Source organism: Ranitomeya imitator, chromosome 1, assembly GCF_032444005.1.
Source record: "Ranitomeya imitator isolate aRanImi1 chromosome 1, aRanImi1.pri, whole genome shotgun sequence".
Taxonomy (NCBI): domain Eukaryota; kingdom Metazoa; phylum Chordata; class Amphibia; order Anura; family Dendrobatidae; genus Ranitomeya; species Ranitomeya imitator.
This window is the reverse complement of record NC_091282.1, coordinates 917,713,114-917,732,797: the sequence shown is the minus strand read 5'-3', so window position 1 is coordinate 917,732,797 and position 19,684 is coordinate 917,713,114. Positions and strand designations below refer to the sequence as shown.

Genomic DNA, 19,684 nt, shown 5'->3' with positions numbered 1-19,684 from the left:
CCCGAATGGCATCACAAGGTATTCAAAATGGCCTTCGGGCGTGTTAAACGCAGTTTTCCATTCATCACCCTGCTTAATACGAACAAGATTATATGCCCCCCGAAGGTCAATCTTCGTAAACCAACTAGCTCCCTTAATCCCAGCAAACAAATCGGTAAGCAAAGGTAAAGGGTATTGAAACTTGACCGTGATTTTATTCAAGAGGCAATAATCAATACAGGGTCTCAAGGAACCATCTTTTTTAGCAACAAAAAAGAACCCCGCTCTCAACGGTGAAGAAGATGGCCGAATATGCCCTTTCTCCAAAGACTCCTTAATATAGCTCCGCATGGCGGTATGTTCAGACAGGTTGAAAAGTTGACCCTTAGGAATCTTACAGCCTGGAATCAAGTCAATAGCACAATCGCAGTCCCTGTGCGGTGGAAGGAAACTGGACTTGGGCTCATCGAATACATCCTGAAAATCAGACAAAAACTCTGGAATTTCAGAAGAGGAAGAAGAGGAGATTGACATCAAAGGAACATCATTATGAGCCCCCTGACAACCCCAACTAGTCACAGACATGGACTTCCAATCCAACACAGGATTATGTACCTGCAACCACGGAAAACCCAGCACGATAGCATCATGCAAATTATGCAACACCAGAAATCAACAATCTTCCTGATGGGCTGGCACCATGCGCATGGTCACCTGTGTCCAAAACTGGGGTTTATTTTTAGCCAAAGGTGTAGCATCAATGCCCCTTAAAGGAATAGGGTTCTGCAAAGGCTGCAAGGGAAAACCACAACGCCTGGCAAACTCAAAGTCCATTAAGTTCAAGGCGGCGCCTGAATCCACAAACGCCATGACAGAAAATGATGACAATGAGCAGATCAAGGACACAGATAACAGAAATTTAGGTTGTACAGTACTGATGGTAAATGAACTAGCGATCCTCTTTGTCCGCTTAGGGCAGACTGAAATGACATAAGAAGCGTCGCCAGACTCGCCACAATAATAACACAACCCATTCTGACGTCTGAATCCTTGTCGTTCCATTCTAGACAGAATCCTATCACACTGCATTGGCTCAGGAATCTGCTCTGAGGATAACGCCACAGCGCGCACAGTTCTGCGCTCCCGCAAGCGCCGGTCAATCTGAATGGCCAGAGACATAGAATCACTCAGACCGGAAGGCGTGGGAAACCCCACCCTAACATCTTTAACGGATTCAGAAAGTCCCTTTCTGAAAATTGCCGCCAAAGCATCATTATTCCATTTAGTCAACACAGACCATTTTCTGAATTTCTGACAATACAATTCTGCCGCCTCTTGACCCTGAGACAGGGCCAACAAGGTCTTCTCAGCTTGATCCACAGAATTAGGTTTATCATATAATAATCCTAAAGCCTGAAAAAAAGGAGTCTACATTAAGCAAAGCCGGATTCCCAGATTCCAGGGAAAACGCCCAATCCTGCGGGTCGCCACGCAGCAGGGAGATGACGATTTTAACCTGCTGAATGGAATCACCAGAGGATCGAGGTCTCAGAGCAAAAAATAGTTTACAGTTGTTTTTAAAACTAAAAAATTTGGACCTGTCACCAAAAAACAAATCAGGAGTAGGAATCTTCGGCTCTAAAACAGGAGTTTGAACAATATAATCAGAAATACCCTGTACCCTAGAAGCAAGCTGGTCTACACGAGAAACTAATTCCTGAACATCCATGCTTGCACAAAGCTCCTCAGCCACCCAGAGATAAAGAGGGAAGAGAAGATAAAGCAGACTGAAGAAAAAAATGGCTCAACACCTTTCTTCCCTTCTTCTGAGATGCATTTAACTCATTATGGGCCAGTTGTACTGTTATGATAAAGTGACCTTGGAGCAGCATGAAAACTTTCACTGGAGTAGGTGGTAACTATACTGACCGCAAATCCTGATCTTAACACCGCAATGAGAAGTAGCTGTGGGGTGTACCTAACAAGCCCTAGACACCTCGTCACAGCCGGAGGACTAAATACCCCTAAAGATGGAAATAGGAATTCTACCTTGCCTCAGAGCAGAACCCCAAAGGATAGGCAGCCCCCCACAAATATTGGCTGTGAGTAGGAGAGGAAAGACACACACAGTCAGAAAACAGGATTTAGCACAAGAGGCCACTCTAGCTAAAATAGGAAAGGATAGGACAGAGTTCTGTGCGGTCAGTATTAAAACCATTCCAAAAATATCCACAGCAGATTATACAAAAAATTCCTCCATCTAACTAAAGATGTGGAACGTATATCTGCAACTCCAGAGACTCCTACACACAGAGCAGGAATACAATCAAAAAAATAAGCACACAGCTTGTGTGCCATAGAAAAAGAAACAGACACTTATCTTTGCTGAATTGGCAGCTAAGCAGGAGAAGCCAGATAGAGGTCCAACACTTCCCAAGAAACATTGACAACTGGCAAGGACTAATGAGTATAGTAGCAAAAGGATAAAATTTAACCTTTATTAGGTATGTATTAAAAATAGGCCTCAAATAGGACCTGACTGCAGACCCAAAAAAAATATACTAAAACAAACAAAAATAGGAAACCAAACGTGGTGTGTGCCCTATTACCTACACAGAAAGGGAAAAAGAGAAACAGACAGACAAATACAAATAACATACTCTGCAGCACTGACCGCGCCAATACTGAGTTACCAATCCACAATAGTCTTTGCAGGCTCACACAAAGTGGGCCAACTATTGAACAACCCAGCTGGACATAAATATTTGACACAGGATGCACCTCTATATGAAGGTATTGTGGCTATAACTGTGTCTGTACAAACAAAAACAGAGTATATCACCTTGTCACAGCTGGTTACTAAACCAAAGAATGTTCTTGTAGTATGTCACTGGTAGACAACATATCATTACTCTACCAAAATATATATACCCAGATTGGAATAACGTCAGTGCAGAGTAGCAGACCACATATGCAGCATTGTAAGATGCCCAACAATTGAAAATACCCTTCCATATAGCTTAGGGATACATGTTAACTCATTTACACATACTATGAGTGTTCCCTGAAGGATTCAGTTGTGGCATTCTTAAAGGGTTAATGACGGTGGGATATAGTAACGGGAACGCTGTGATACACCAGATCAGTCATGTAACCACCATGTAAATTGGTTAGATCTCACTGCGTGTTCAACTCATCACCAGCCGATCCTCTTTCTTCGTCCACCTCATATCCTGACCCTTAGTCTTTTACAGGGTGGTACTGCAGAAAGCGTCTCTCGACGCGTTTCTTCCTTGTGGATTCATCAGGGGAGAATGCTGCTGCCATTACGGGTCTCCCCCTTCTGTGTCCTTTATAGATTAAGCTCGTGCCGCGCTGACATACGCCCCACCCACCTGGCGTGTGACGCGCTCCTCGAGCTTGTCCAGACTGTTCCAGCCGCTCACCGACTTCATTGGACATAGGAAATCCCGGCACAGTAGCGCATGCGCGTCTACCGTAGCGGGGATAGAGATGTCCCAGGGTATGTGAGAGGACTATATCTTATTCATGATACAGGGGAATAAAGCGTAAATGTATGAATTCATACATATACCCCCCTAAGGTGTCTGTACACATTGCAGCATGGAATTGATAATCCATCCAATATGCCGCACACTTAGACAGCACCCTAAAAACAGGACCTATAATAGAACACCGATCCTGTTCACCAAACGACATGATTCATGGAAAAACTCAGCATATTCTCATACCAATCAAGTTACAGTTGACAAACAGAGGGTTATCTACTTTTTGTGTATAACAATATCACATATAGACTGCGAGAAACAAGGACGAGAGAGCCTTGTTTGGCTCTTTGGTGTTCTATTATAGGTCCTGTTTTTAGGGTGCTGTCTAAGTGTGCGGCATATTGGATGGATTATCAATTCAATGCTGCAATGTGTACAGACACCTTAGGGGGGTATATGTATGAATTCATACATTTACGCTTTATTCCCCTGTATCATGAATAAGATATAGTCCGCTCACATACCCTGGGACATCTCTATCCCCGCTACGGTAGACGCGCATGCGCTACTGTGTCGGGATTTCCTATGTCCAATGAAGTCGGTGAGCGGCTGGAACAGTCTGGACAAGCTCGAGGAGCGCGTCACACGCCAGGTAGGCGGGGCTTATGTCAGCGCGGCACGAGCTTAATCTATAAAGGACACAGAAGGGGGAGACCCGTAATGGCAGCAGCATTCTCCCCTGATGAATCCGCAGGGAAGAAACGCGTCGGGAGACGCTTTCTGCAGTACCACTCTGTAAAAGACTAAGGGTCAGGATATGAGGTGGACGAAGAAAGAGGATCGGCTGGTGATGAGTTGAACACGCGGTGAGATCTAACCAATTTACATGGTGGTTACATGACTGATCTGGTGTATCACAGCGTTCCCGTTACTATATCCCACCGTCATTAACCCTTTAAGAATGCCACAACTGAATCCTTCAGAGAACACTCATAGTATGTGTAAATGAGTTAACATGTATCCCTAAGCTATATGGAAGGGTATTTTCAATTGTTGGGCATCTTACAATGCTGCATATGTGGTCTGCTACTCTGCACTGATGTTATTCCAATCTGGGTATATATATTTTGGTAGAGTAATGATATGTTGTCTACCAGTGACATACTACAAGAACATTCTTTGGTTTAGTAACCAGCTGTGACAAGGTGATATACTCTGTTTTTGTTTGTACAGACACAGTTATAGCCACAATACCTTCATATAGAGGTGCATCCTGTGTCAAATATTTATGTCCAGCTGGGTTGTTCAATAGCTGGCCCACTTTGTGTGAGCCTGCAAAGACTATTGTGGATTGGTAACTCAGTATTGGCACGGTCAGTGCTGCAGAGTATATGTTATTTGTATTTGTCTGTCTGTTTCTCGTTTTCCCTTTCTGTGTAGGTAATACGGCACACACCACGTTTGGTTTCCTATTTTTGTTTGTTTTAGTTTATTTTTTTTGGTCTGCAGTCAGGTCCTATTTGAGGCCTATTTTTAATACATACCTAATAAAGGTTAAATTTTATCCTTTTGCTACTATACAGTATAAATATTATTGGATAAATATACCACGCTACTTATACAAGGACTAATGAGTCCTGCAAACCTAAATACCCCAGTCAGAATGGCAATCAGCAGATACACCTGTCCAAGACTGCAGCCCAGGGACAACTGCATTACCACCTACAACCACCGGAGGGAGCCCAAAAGCAGAATTCACAACAGGTTGGATCCTGACAGAGGCCTAGCGGGATAAAACGCTACGGAGCTGCGCCTGCCCCACGTGCGGCAGCATCCTAAGAACGGACACGAAGAGAACTGTGTTGTAGAGGGTGAGAAACGAAGTCACAGCACAAGGAGAAAACACCGGGAGGAGTTCTGCCCTGAAATAGGCTGCCTCCTTCTGAGGTGCGTAGCCGGTGGCTGGAACACCGAGGGAGTAATTGACTCTACGCTTTACTTCAGAGACCGGCAGGACAGTCAATTCCAAGTTGGCTGCCCGACCTTAATACCTAAGAAGACACAGTGGCAACTTGTGGGGGTCGGGGCGTCTCTAGGGTCCCTATAAACAAGCCTCAGGCCATCAGTCATACGGGTTTGTCCTATCCATACCATCTGGGGGACAGAGAGGAAGAAATAACATCTAGAACATCTACAAGAGTTGTGAGGACCTTACCGAGAAGCTCAGCAGGGAGGTACTACAACACACAGGCGCTGGTAGGAAGGCTACTTGTGGTGAAATATGTGTATATATATATATATCTATATGTGTGTAGTGACATATGTCTAGGGTTATATGTGTGACTAGTGATAATGTAACATCTGTCCTGAAGGCAGGTCGCACCTAGGTGTTAATAGGTACTTCCTTGGGACGAGTAAGACCTCTGTCTCCAGATCCCTGTCCTCACCTCGTGCTGTTCAGGGATCCGATCCTACTCCCAGGACCTCCCAACACCCAGGTTACTCAGGATCACACAGGTGGCAAGTCCGGGTACTATTCAGGATGTCCTTTCCCGGCTGGGACCCTCCAATACCCAGGCCACCAGTAGCAAAGTCCCACCACGTACTCTTTAGGGCTAGCACTCCCAACACAGAGGTTTCTATCAGGACCTTGCACCTGTACCATACAGGTCTACACACTCAGACCATGTGACCCACACCCTGGTCACATTACATACCCGTAACCACTCCCCTGTGTGGGAGTGTGGGTGTGTGGCTAGTTTGTCCCGCCCATCTCACATAACTAGCCCTGCCAGCCTCCCATAACTATTATACATTTGCTTGTGGGACTACAGGTCCCAGAACACAACATTTCAGGCTGGCAGCGCAGAATGTCTTCCTCTGCGACACATATACTGGCCATTCACAACAATGCCGGACTTTGTCACATCATCACATCCATGCATGCAACTGCCATGCACTCTCACAGCCTCAATACGCCTCCGTGTGTATACTGGGGAGACCATGCAGTGCCCCCTACCTGTTACAGGGGTCACTGCATCACATATCCCCCCCTCTGTTCAAACTTGTGGGGTTGAACATTTGTCTTATCCCAGGGGCCTCGAGACTGGGTAACCAAGTCACCTTGCCCTACCAGTCGAGAGGGCCCTCTCAGTCGGCTTTGGGCATCATGGTCAAGCTGGCGTCACAATCCCCTTGCACCCATATGACCTGTCTAGACTGACTCTTTGTCAACATGTCCGCTACCCGGTCTCCCACCTAGGCCACTCAACACTGAGCTAACTAAGGAGTCACTGCCTCTAACTTTTCCTTCAGGCTGGGTACTTCCACCCCTTTGTTTGTCCACATTTCGGGTCGAAAGTGGCTGCCATCTTCTTTGCCTTTCTGGCAGCTGTTTATTAACTTGCAGTCTCTCAAATCTCAGCTGCTCTACCTCCCTTAGATATGCCATGCGTTATTCCAGGAGCATGCGGATATTCTCAAGACTCTCTCTGGATTCGACAGCAAGGAATGAAACCATCCCATCTTCACCCATGACCTGGACCTCGTCATCAGCCGGTATCCTCAGTCTCTTCACACCGGATTTATCCACCATCTCCTGCATCACTCTCCCAAGTCTCCTAATGACTTTCGCCACCAGAACTTTGGGTACTTGGACTGTGTCTTCCACTAAGCCCAGCCGACTTTGAGCTTTCCTTTCATGCTCCAAACATCAAACAGCTTCATTATTCTTCAAAATGATCCTCTGTTTTGTATGGAGACAGTGTAGGTGCATATTCCTCAGGACAGCCACCAGCTTCACTGTGAATTCCTTAGTCGACAGTATGACCAATTGCTGAATCTCAGGCGCCCAGTGCACACTATATGCCTCTATTGCCTTTCTAAAGGCCTCATGCACACCCTTACTGGCACACACTTCTTGCATGTCTTCGGATACTTCTATTATGCTCTTGAAAAGCGGGGTCTTACTCTCTTCAAGGACAGACGGCTCCTGCTTTGCCATGGCCCTTTTCATCAAGACCTCTGCCACCACCGGGTGACCATCTTGTTCCGCTCTTAGCGCACACTCTTCTTCAGCTTTACCCTCTTCCAGACCCCTGGTCAAGATGGGCATTAGCAGCTTCACCTCGTTACCACTCTGGTAACGGCACGGTAAGTCTGTGACCACCACCTCTTTCTCTTGTAGCGGGCCTTTTAATGCTTCTCTGAGCACTTCCATGTCTTCCTTTAGCTGCTTGGTCACAATTTGCCACTTTGACAGGTGACCTCTGAGCTCTGCCACCTCTTTCTCCAAGGCACCCACACGGCACTCAGCAGCCTGTCTCCGAAGCTCCTCTTGCTTCAACCGGGTATCCACTTCAGGCCCCACTCCTTGGGTGGCCTCCTCCCCTTCTTCACAAGGTGCAACTGGTACCACCTCTTTGCACCCTTTACATCTCCGGTGACCAAAGGATTTGCCCTTCTTGTGGGGCTCTTCTTTACTGTACTCCCCTACTTCCTCAGAGTCACAGTCACCCTCGTATTCTGTGTCATACCCCACAGTATGGGGAACCCCCAAGTCACACTCTAACTGGGTTAAGTAAATAAGGCAGCACACTGCAGCGCTAGAACATGCAAACTTGGAATACGAAATTTGAACTGCATTACTGCACTAGAAATATGAAAAATGAGAGCGTTTAGCGCATAAAAATGGCCAATTTTATGTGTACCTGGTAGCCCCTTTACGGCATCTCTCTTATACCAGGTCCTACACTTGCCTTACCTCGCTGAGAATAAACGTCTCCATCTGAATGGGTACATGTGAAACCTCTTCCTAGATTAAAATTCTCTCTCTCTGTGGAGGGGTATTGGAACTGCTGTAATTAAAACACCTGTGGCTAGGAGGCGGAGTGCACAATCAGAAGGATAGAGAATACATTTCAAAAACCTGACCGGCACATCCAAACATAGACTCAGTGTGAACAGGTGCTGAACCTAGAGTCGCCAACTCGTATATAGTTAAGTAAATAAGGCAGCACACTGCAGCGCTAGAACATGCAAACTTGGAATACGAAATTTGAACTGCATTACTGCACTAGAAATATGAAAAATGAGAGCGTTTAGCGCATAAAAATGGCCAATTTTATGTGTACCTGGTAGCCCCTTTACGGCATCTCTCTTATACCAGGTCCTACACTTGCCTTACCTCGCTGAGAATAAACGTCTCCATCTGAATGGGTACATGTGAAACCTCTTCCTAGACTAAAATTCTCTCTCTCTGTGGAGGGGTATTGGACCTGCTGTAATTAAAACACCTGTGGCTAGGAGGCGAAGTGCACAATCAGAAGGCTAGAGAATACATTTCAAAAACCTGACCGGCACATCCAAATATAGACTCAGTGTGTGTGTCATCACATCCTTATCTACCAGATCGTTACCAGTCATATTGTCGCACACTTCAGGTGATGTCAGGTCAGTAAGTTCGGCAGACGCACCTTTTCCTCTGGTCATGTCCACCTTAGGACTGTCAACTCTAGGGGGCGCATTCTCAACATTACTACCTCCCAAACACATAATTTCCACAAACAATTCACCCATTTTCCACCAGTCCCACAGTGCTTCCAAATCTTGTCCTATTCCCATAGGATACGGCAAGTTCGGGACTACAGCCACCTCATGGTATGTGGAAACATCAGCTGCGACAATGTAGAGAGTGGCTACCTGAAGACCTTTAGTGTCCCCACCTATGCTACTTACTTTCACCTTTGTCCCAGGTGACACAGAACTTCCTGGAAGGGTCCTCAGCAAAAAATCTTCCCTCCCCAGGTCTATGAACCCCTGCACACGCTCTCCATCCAGCAAGGACACAGTCGTGACTCCTCACTGATTGCCGCCCCTTTTTTGGCTCTGCCCCCTTTTGGGCAAGTGCTCCAATTTTTGACACCACCCCTGTTCGGGTTACAGCCCCCTTTTGGGATTCCACCCCTTTTTGGGCTACTACCCCTGTTTGGGTTACCATCCCTGTTTGGGTCACCACCCACTTTTATGGACACCACTCCTTTTAGGCATACCACCCCTTCCCTGGGGTACACCTCGTGGACTCCCACGGTACTCTTAAGCACCAGTTCGCACAGTACACACACTATGTCCCTGGGCTTGCACTGGTCCTTTAAGAGTCTGCACGACTTGGGAAAAAAAAAATTTTTTTTACATGTCACTTCATCAGCTTCGGCTGGCACTGCCACAGCTCCCGCTGCAGTCACATACAACCGGCACCTCCGGCTGCCGACCTCAAGCCGCAGCTGCTGCCACTGCAGCTCTGGCTGCAGCAGAACCTCTTGCTGCAACCGCGGCTACACTCCACAAGGCTCTACTGCAGACTTTGTGGACCCGCCGATTCACAGCAAGCCGCTTGTCACCTTCGTGGACCCGCCGATCCACAGCAAGATGCTTGTCAGCTTCGTAACCCCGGCGAGTTACAGCCAGACACAATATTCGTGGCCCCACCGAGCCACAGCAAACAACTCTGAAAGTGCCTCCTGGACCATTGCCCGCGGTCTAGCACCATATGTGAGATTGCACTCACTAACGGGTAGAGGATTACTCGCTTGGCACTGGATTCAAGCACACGGGCACGAATTTTCCAAACAAAACAGTCCATACGGTTTAGTTTATGCAGCATAAACCGCATGAACAGTCCATTACACATTCCATCAGGACATCACCTTAAGGCTGCGGCAACTAAACACGCTGGTCTTCTTCTGACCAGTTGCCGTGGGTTACCACACAGTTCATGGAACATCATAAGCACCAACAGTCTATTGAGGTACCTTACGGGAGCTCCTGCTCCACCTGCTGACTCCTTGTCAGTCCTCTCTCTTGGGAAAGCTGCCTCACGGGGATCACCAACTTGCCTGGTCAGCACACATCAGTCAGTCTAGACCCACTGAAGGAGTGTAGCTTCCCCACACCGTAGCTGTCACTTGCTCTGCAGATCCCTGTCCTCACCTCGTGCTGATCAGGTATCCTACTCCGAGGACCTCCCAACACCCAGGTTAATCAGGATCACACAGGTGGCAAGTCCGGGTACTATTCAGGATGTCCATCCCCGGCTGGGACCATCCAATACCCAGGCCACCAGTAGCAAAGTCCCACCACATGCTCTTCAGGGCTAGCACGCCCAACACAGAGGTTTCTATCAGGACCTTGCACCTGTACCATACAGGTCTACACACTCAGACCATGTGACCGACACCCTGGTCACATTACATACCCGTAACCACTCCCCTGTGTGGGAGTGTGGGTGTGTGGCTAGTTTGTCCCGCCCATCTCACATAACTAGCCCTGCCAGCCTCCCATAACTATTATACATTTACTTGTGGGACTACAGGTCCCAGAACACAACATTTCAGGCTGGCAGCGCAGAGTGTCTTCCTCTGCGACACACATACCGGCCATTCACAACAATGCCGGACTTTATCACATCATCACATCCATGCATGCAACTACCATGCACTCTCAAAGCCTCAATACGCCTCCGTGCGTATACTGGGGAGACCATGCAGCGCCCCTTACCTGTTACAGGGGTCACTGCATCACACCGCATACATTTTTTTTGCAGGGTCCAAGATATGAATTTTGTTATGTTGTCCATCAATGTGATCTCCGTACATCAACCAAAAATACATTCTCCATACATAATTGAAAATGTGTTATATTTAAAAAATATTATAGAGAATAAATAACTGTTAATCCCTAGATGAACCATATTATAAATAAAATATTTAGTTAACTGATTCTGTTTGTAAGTTTCATGTGATCCTTAGTTTTCGTTTACCCCTTCATCTCCCATGTGACCACAAATTTCCAGTTCGTCTAAAAATGAATATAAAAATGATTCCTTATGAAAATTATATTATAGCCCCATTGACATGGTATTTAAAGGGAACTGGGTTTCTGCTATGTAATCTGAAACTAACATGCTGTAGGAACACAGACCCTGATTCCAGTGATATATACATTACAAAGCTGTGCTCTACTGTTTCAATACAATCAGTGCCTTATCAGAAGTAGACTATCACTACAGGACAACTGGCCTTGTGCATCCTAGTCCAGCCACACCCCCTCCACTGATTAGCAGCTCTCTGTCACTATACAATGTACACAGAAAGCTGTGGTGTGGTCGGGGTTATCTACAGCTCAACAACTGAGCTCTGCTATCTGCAGCAGAGAATACTGTGATTCTATCATATATGCTCTGTCCCTACTTCATGGGGCTGTCAGATTCTTAGCAAAATCAGATTCCTTTTAATGTACATGCAGTATATTACAGTTTATTGCGCTCTTTGTACATTAACTTTTTGCTGTTTTCTATAACCCTTAGGTATCTTCTTCTTATGCCTTAATTGATCACATAATTTATTTTACTATTCCAACAAAGAAAACAAGAGACTGAAGTTTAATTCACAAGATCTTTTATTTCAAGTTGTAAAATAGCTCTGTATACTTTCTTAGTTTGAGTCTTCTGAATCTTGTACTAAGGATCGAATATAAAAATTTCCTGGTCTTGTTCCTCAATGAGACTGCAGACTGTGGAAAGAATAATTAGAATAATTGGCATAAATGCAATTAAATCAACATATTTAAGATGTAATCATACAAGGGACACATGGGGCATTGAGCTGCTTGTGAGTTGCTGTAAAATCATAGAATAATATCTGAGCACCTTAAAAAGTCCAACGTGACTACAGCTAAAGTTTTTGTTCTTTTTCCTAACTGAATACAGACAAAGATGAACAGAGGATGAAGGATATAAAAATCTGGTCAAGCGGGTCAATAGATTCACAGATAAAGATAGAAGTTACTGTATATTAATATTCTATATAAGATTATAATAATGTATCGGTGTTTCGCTATTAATGCCAACTCACGATTTTACCATGGCAAAACCATCTTGTTCTATTAGGATCTACTTTCTGGTATGGTTATTTGTGTAGAATTTCACATATTTACCTCCTTTATACTAGTGCAGGAGCAATTTCTGTAGATGAAAATCTGGTCTCTGGAATAAAAAAACCCAAATGTAAATATCAAGAATTTAATCCATTAAAAATACAAGGGACGTTTACAGAATAGACATCCCTTCTTGAAACTCATTTTCTTCAGTTTTCTGGTCTCATTTACTAATACAAATTTACCAAAACTCTGGTTTAATTTGCATCAACAGTTCAAAACTATCATTTGTTTTGGGCACTTTTAGTTACAAATAAACATTGCTTGACGTGGAGGGAGAGGGCTTGAATTACATGCAACAAAGTGAACCACAATTGCACCAAACATTGTCTCAAAATATTGGCGTAAAAAAGCCACTCAATAGATGGTATAAAGTTATATAAAAGTGTCTGAAGATATGCAACAATTTTTATTTATATTTTGTATATTTTCCCACTAAACATACATGTAAATATTAGCCAGGAGTAGTAAATTTGTCCAAAAAGTTGGGTAAATGTTAGTATTATTTTTTATCACTGACCATACATAATTTTTTCCTTCATGTGCTGATGTTGTCTAATTTGGTGGGGATTGACAGAGAAACAACTTAAGCCACTGATCAGACAGGACATATACGGGGAGCACGGTGGCTCAGTGGTTAGCACTGCATCGTTGGGATCCTGGGTTCAAATCCCACCAAGGACAACATCTGCAGGGAGGTTTTATGTTCTCCTCGTGTTTGCGTGGGTTTTCTTCAGGTTTTCCGATTTCCTCTCACACTTCAAAGACATCCTGATAGGGAATCTAGATTGTGAGCCCCATCGGGGACAGTGACAATAATGTCTGTAAAGCGCTGTGGAATGTGATGGAGCTATATAAGAAAGCCTAATAAATTATATGACCTGAGACATACTATGCAGCAAGACTACAGTTTTTTGTCTGTGCTTTTTGTTTTTTCAAGTATGCATCAAGCAGTCGAGAAGTTTCATCCTTTGAGCCCTCACGTTTCTATTCTCCATTGCTAGTGTGAGCAGACACGTACCACTTGATTCACGTTCTCTCTATTTTTTTGCACTCTCTAATTCCTAGTCTTGTACAGTGTCCCTTATCGCAGGCGACATACAAAGTAGACCCTCTTATCCTTTGGTATTTATTATTATGTCTATCCCGCTGCACTTATACTGCATCTTTTCTGTTTTACAGAGGAAGAGAATGACATTACATTTGCTCAACATCTTCTCTAATCAACAGAAAATTCATTGCAGATTCTCAGACAGCCTGTAGGCCAAAGTGTATTGAGGCGAACTGAGCTCAAAGCAAAACAAATTACCTCAAATACATAGGAGGAAACTGTAGATTACACTTTAGTTAGTTTAAAAGTCCTATATCTAGAAACAGAAATGTATTAATGGGTTTAAATACAAAATACGTCATAATTTAATGATTTATTTAAGTCCACGATAGTCTTCACTTACACTGCAAGATAATTTTGAACGAGTGTTCTTAAAAAAGCAATTATCCTGCCCAGGGGCAGACACAGACAGCTTGGAGCCCCTGTGCAGGAAATGTTTCTGGGCCCCCCCTCCTTTAAAGGCGACAAAGCTACATTATATATATATATCCACACACATACAGTGATGGCCAAAAGTATTAACACCCCTGCAATTCTGTCAGATAATACTCATTTTCTTCCTGAAAATGATTGCAATCACAAATTCTTTGGTATTATTATCTTCATTTAATTTGTATTAAATAAAAAAACACAAAAAGAATTGTCCTAAAGCCAAATTGGATATAATTCCACACCAAATATAAAAAAGGGGGTGGACAAAAGTATTGGCACTGTTCGAAAAATCATGTGATGCTTCTCTAATTTGTGTAATTAACAGCACCTGTAACTTACCTGTGGCACCTAACAGGTGTTGGTAATAACTAAATCACACTTGCAGCCAGTTGGAATGGATTAAAGTTGACTCAGCCTCTATCCTGTGTCCTTATGTGTACCACATTGAGCATGGAGAAAAGAAAGAAGTCCAAAGAACTGTCTGAGGACTTGAGAAACCAAATTGTGAGGAAGCATGAGCAATCTCAAGGCTACAAGTCCATCTCCAAAGACCTGAATGTTCCTGTGTCTACCGTGCGCAGTGTCATCAAGAAGTTTAAAGCCCATGGCACTGTGGCTAACCTCCCTAGATGTGGATGGAAAAGAAAAATTTACAAGAGATTTCAACGCAAGATTGTGCAGATGTTGGATAAAGAACCTAGACTAACATCCAAACAAGTTCAAGCTGCCTTGCAGTCCGAGGGTACAACAGTGTCAACCCGTACTATCCGTCGGCATCTGAATGAAAAGGGACTGTATGGTAGGAGACCCAGGAAGACCCCACTTCTTACCCCAAGACATTAAAAAGCCAGGCTGGAGTTTGCCAAAACTTACCTGAAAAAGCCTAAAACGTTTTGGAAGAATGTTCTCTGGTCAGATGAGACAAAAGTAGAGCTTTTTGGGCAAAGGCATCAACATAGAGTTTACAGGAGAAAAAAAAGAGGCATTCAAAGAAAAGAACACGGTCCCTACAGTCAAACATGGCAGAGGTTCCCTGATGTTTTGGGGTTGCTTTTCTGCCTCTGGCACCGGACTGCTTGACCGTGTGCATGGCATTATGAAGTCTGAAGACTACCAACAAATTTTGCAGCATAATGTAGGGCCCAGTGTAAGAAAGCTGGGTCTCCCTCAGAAGTCATGGGTCTTCCAGCAGGACAATGACCCAAAACACACTTCAAAAAGCACTAGAAAATGGTTTGCAAGAAAGCACTGGAGACTTCTAAGGTGGCCAGCAATGAGTCCAGACCTGAATCCCATAGAACACCTGTGGAGAGATCTAAAAATGGCAGTTTAGAGAAGGCACCCTTCAAATATCAGGGACCTGGAGCAGTTTGCCAAAGAAGAATGGTCTAAAATTCCAGCAGAGCATTGTAAGAAACTCATTGATGGTTACAGGAAGCGGTTGGTCGCAGTTATTTTGGCTAAAGGTTGTGCAACCAAGTATTAGGCCGAGGGTGCCAATACTTTTGTCTGGCCCATTTTTGGAGTTTTGTGTGAAATGATCAATGTTTTGCTTTTTGCTTCATTCTCTTTTGTGTTTTTTCATTTAAGACAAATTAAATGAAGATAATAATACCAAAGAATTTGTGATTGCAATCATTTTCAGGAAGAAACTGAGAATTATCTGACAGAATTGCAAGGGTGTCAATACTTTTGGCCATAACTGTACATGTATATATATATTAAATAGTCTCCTTTATTATGTATATTGCCGTCCCTTATTATACAGTGCCCTCTCCTATTATGTACTGCACCGTCCCTTACATATTGGATTTTATAGAGCCCTGTGTTTTTATTACATACCGTCCTGTCTTGTTAGCTGTAAAATGCAATGATGGCTGATGGAGCATAAGAAAGCTTCTTTTCTAAAGGAGGAGCTGATGGACTGGTAGTCTGGTCACCGGCTCCTCCATCAGTAGTCATTTTATATCTAACAAGAGAGGGGACTATGTAATAAAAGAAGGCGCTGTGAATAACAAAAATATCAAGAATACACTATGTAAGAGACTGCACTGTAAATAACAGCAGAGGAAGCTATATAATAAAGGAGGGCATCATACATAGCTAGAGAGGTTGGTACGTAATAAAGGACGGTGTTATACATAACAAAAGAGGAAACTATGTAACTAAGGATGGTTTTATACATAATGAGTACATTATACACTAAGGGACTGTGCTAAAGATAAGTGAGTATACTATATACTAAGGGACTATGCTATACATAATAAGTGACTTTATACTAAGGGACTGTGTTAGACATAATAATTATCGATAATAACGTCTTCCTCCACCTCCCCCTGTTCCTAAATCCATTATAAATCCCCCTTCCTCCCATCGCAATCCCCCTTCCTCTCACCCCAATCCCCCACATCCCTCATTGTTCTCCTCTCCCCGCATCCCATTATTGCCCTCTTCCCCACCTCCTTAATTGCCCTCTTCACCACCTCCATCATTGCTTTCTCCCCACCACCCCATTATTGCCCATTCCACCACCTCCATCATTGCCTCCTCCCCACCACCCCATCATTGTCTTTTCCACTGCCACCATGATTGCCTTCTCCCCACCACCCTATCATTAAACATTCCAGGACCTCCATCATTTCCTTCTCCCCACCATCCCATTATTGCCCTTTCTACCACCCCCATAATTGCTTTCTCCCCCATCACCCCTATCATTGCCCTCTCCGTGAACCCAATCATTGCCTTCTGCCCCATCACCCCCATAATTGCCCACTCTGTCAACCCAATCATTGCCTTCTGCCCCATCATTGCCCCCTCCATCAACCCAATCATTGCCTTCTGCCTCATCACCCCCATCATTGCCCTCTCCTCCACCCAGGGCTGCCACTAGGAATTTCAGGGCCCCATGCTGTCAAAATTTTCGGGCCCCTTGAGACTCCGCTAAGGCTTCACCCCAGCTTTGCCTCCACACCTCGAACCTTCCACAGTCTCATTGCCCACTCTTGGAAAAACTCCACTTCTGCACCACGTCCTCACCAATCACACATTAGCAGTTCCCATCAAACACCAGATTACATACATAGCCTGCAGCTTTTGTTTTGGCAAAGTCAGGAGTGGAACAATCAGAGGAGAAGTATAATAGAAACACGTCACCACTTCCGCATTTATTGCCGCTCCTGGTTTTGGCTTACAAATACTAATGTATAATACTGACCACATACTGAACGTATGAACATGGCCTTAGGATAGGTGATTACTTGTTTTCACAGGAGAACAAATGTAAGTGCATCTTTTCTACTGTGTAATAATCACAGGACAGGGAGGGGTAAAACCTCCAAGTATTTCAACTATTGGAAATCAATAATCTTCCCCTTATTGATATCAGTGAGAACAAGTGACCTCAATACACAACACAGTCCCCTATATCAAGACAAATAATACCAAATAAAAGCAACAAATACCGCCACACCATGACCAGACCACAAATTGCCACCACATAGTGACCGAATAATATCACATACAGGGGACACATACCGCCACACCATGACTAAACCACATGTTACCACCATATGATGACTGAATATCACATACAGGAGACAAACACTGCCACACCATGACCAGATCACATTTAACCACCACAGAGTGACCGAATAATATCACATACCAAGGACAAATACTGCCACACTGTGACCAGACCATATTATCATCATATAGTGACCGAATAATACCACATACAAGGTAGAATTACCACCACACTATGACCATGACACGCCATTACTGATGTAGTGATACCAGAGATGTGTATTTTTTTTGTACTTCCTAATCAGTGAAAAGGAGGGTAACTTGAACTTTTTTTCATATTTTTCAAAGCATTTTTCTTTTACTTTTCTCTGTATTGTTAGTCCTGTTAGGGGGCTTGAACCTTTAATAATCCGATTACTTGTGCTATATTTAGCAGTGCCACAGTATTGCTGAATATTGTAAAAATCACAATCTCCTATGAAAGTCAGCTGCAGGCTGGTTTTCACAGGAATTTGTCATGACAGGGACAGGCTGTCAACAGGCCTCTGGCCATAATGGCAACCCATCAGCTCCCCACCATTATGTCACAAGAGTGCCAATGGATGCATTGATCAACACTCTCCCCTGCCGACATGCTGTAAATGCTGCTGTCACAGATCCACAGCGGTGTTTAACAGGTGAACAGTGTGGCTGTTAGTGACAGATGATGGCTGAATATCCCTGCCATCATTTGTAAGGAAATATGCAGGATCAGCTTGCGAGCCTGCATGAAGGCAGGAAGACAACATATGATGTATGCAGTATGTCATATTTCGTTAAGGGCTTATACAGTCTGGGGAGATTTTTCAAAACTACTAGTAGGCAAAAATGTTGTAGCTGCCTACATTATATCAATGCATCAGTGTATAACTATATATATGAAGTGCACTCAGTACATCTACTATATAAAGCTGAATGTGTGTGTGTGTGTGTATGTGTGTATGTCCGGGATTGGCATCTGCACCGTCGCAGCTACAGCCACAAAATTTTGCACAGTCACACGTCTGGACCCCGAGAGCGTCATAGGCTATATTGTGAGGCGAAATTTTAAACCCGCGCGTTCCAATTCACCAAACAATTTTGCCCCTATCTACATAATGGCGAAAAAAGTGAAAGGAAAAGTGTTGGAAGCGTCGCAGCTACAGCAACAAAATTTTGCACAGTCACACGTCTGGACCCTGAGAGCGTCATAGGCTACGTTGTGAGGTGAAATATTAACCCCGCGCTTTCCAATTCACCAAACAATTTTGCCCCTATCTACATAATAAAGTCAAAAAGTGAAAGGAAAAGTGTTGGAGGCGTTGCAGCTACAGAAACAAAATTTTGCACAGTCACACGTCTGGACCCTGAGAGCGTCATAGGTTATAATAATAATAATAATTTTATTTATATAGCGCCAACATATTCCGCAGCGCTTTACAAATTATAGAGGGGACTTGTACAGACAATAAACATTACAGCATAACAGAAATACAGTTCAAAACAGATACCAGGAGGAGTGAGGGCCCTGCTCGCAAGCTTACAAACTATGGGGAAAAGGGGAGACACGAGAGGTGGATGGTAACAATTGATTTAGTTATTCGGGCCAGCTATAGTGTAAGGCTCAGGTGTTCATGTAAAGCTGCATGAACCAGTTACCTGCCTAAGTATGTAGCAGTACAGACACAGAGGGCTAATACTGCATAAAGTGTATGAGAACATGATGCGAGGAACCTTTTTTTTTTTTTTTATTATAAATAGGCCACACAGGTTATCTTGTGAGGTGAAATTTTAACCCCGCGCGTTCCAATTCACCAAACAATTTTGCCCCTATCTACATAATAAAGTCAAAAAGTGAAAGGAAAAGTGTTGGAGGCGTTGCAGCTACAGAAACAAAATTTTGCACAGTCACACGTCTGGACCCTGAGAGCGTCATAGGTTATGTTGTGAGGTGAAATTTTAACCCCGCGCGTTCCAATTCACCAAACAATTTTGCCCCTATCTACATAATGGGGAAAAAGTGAAAGGAAAAGTGTTGGAGGCGTCGCAGCTACAGCCACAAAATTTTGCACAGTCACATGTCTGGACCCCGAGAGCATCATAGGCTATATTGTGAGGCGAA

The 19,684-nt window shown here is 44.1% G+C and overlaps 1 protein-coding gene across 1 annotated transcript in view; it reads right to left on the bottom strand.

The window, feature by feature from the left end:
• Window positions 1–11,923: 11,923 nt before the first annotated feature.
• The window catches only part of LOC138654935 (albumin-like), a 97,408-nt gene continuing 89,647 nt past the window's right edge, over window positions 11,924–19,684 (bottom strand). Inside the window, exons 14-15 of the mRNA XM_069743530.1 lie at window positions 12,480–12,528; window positions 11,924–12,056 (exon numbers count right to left, since the gene is read on the bottom strand). Of these exons, the coding sequence (XP_069599631.1) occupies window positions 12,490–12,528 (39 nt within the window). The 3' untranslated portion in view covers window positions 11,924–12,056; window positions 12,480–12,489. The remainder of the gene's footprint in view (window positions 12,057–12,479; window positions 12,529–19,684) is intronic.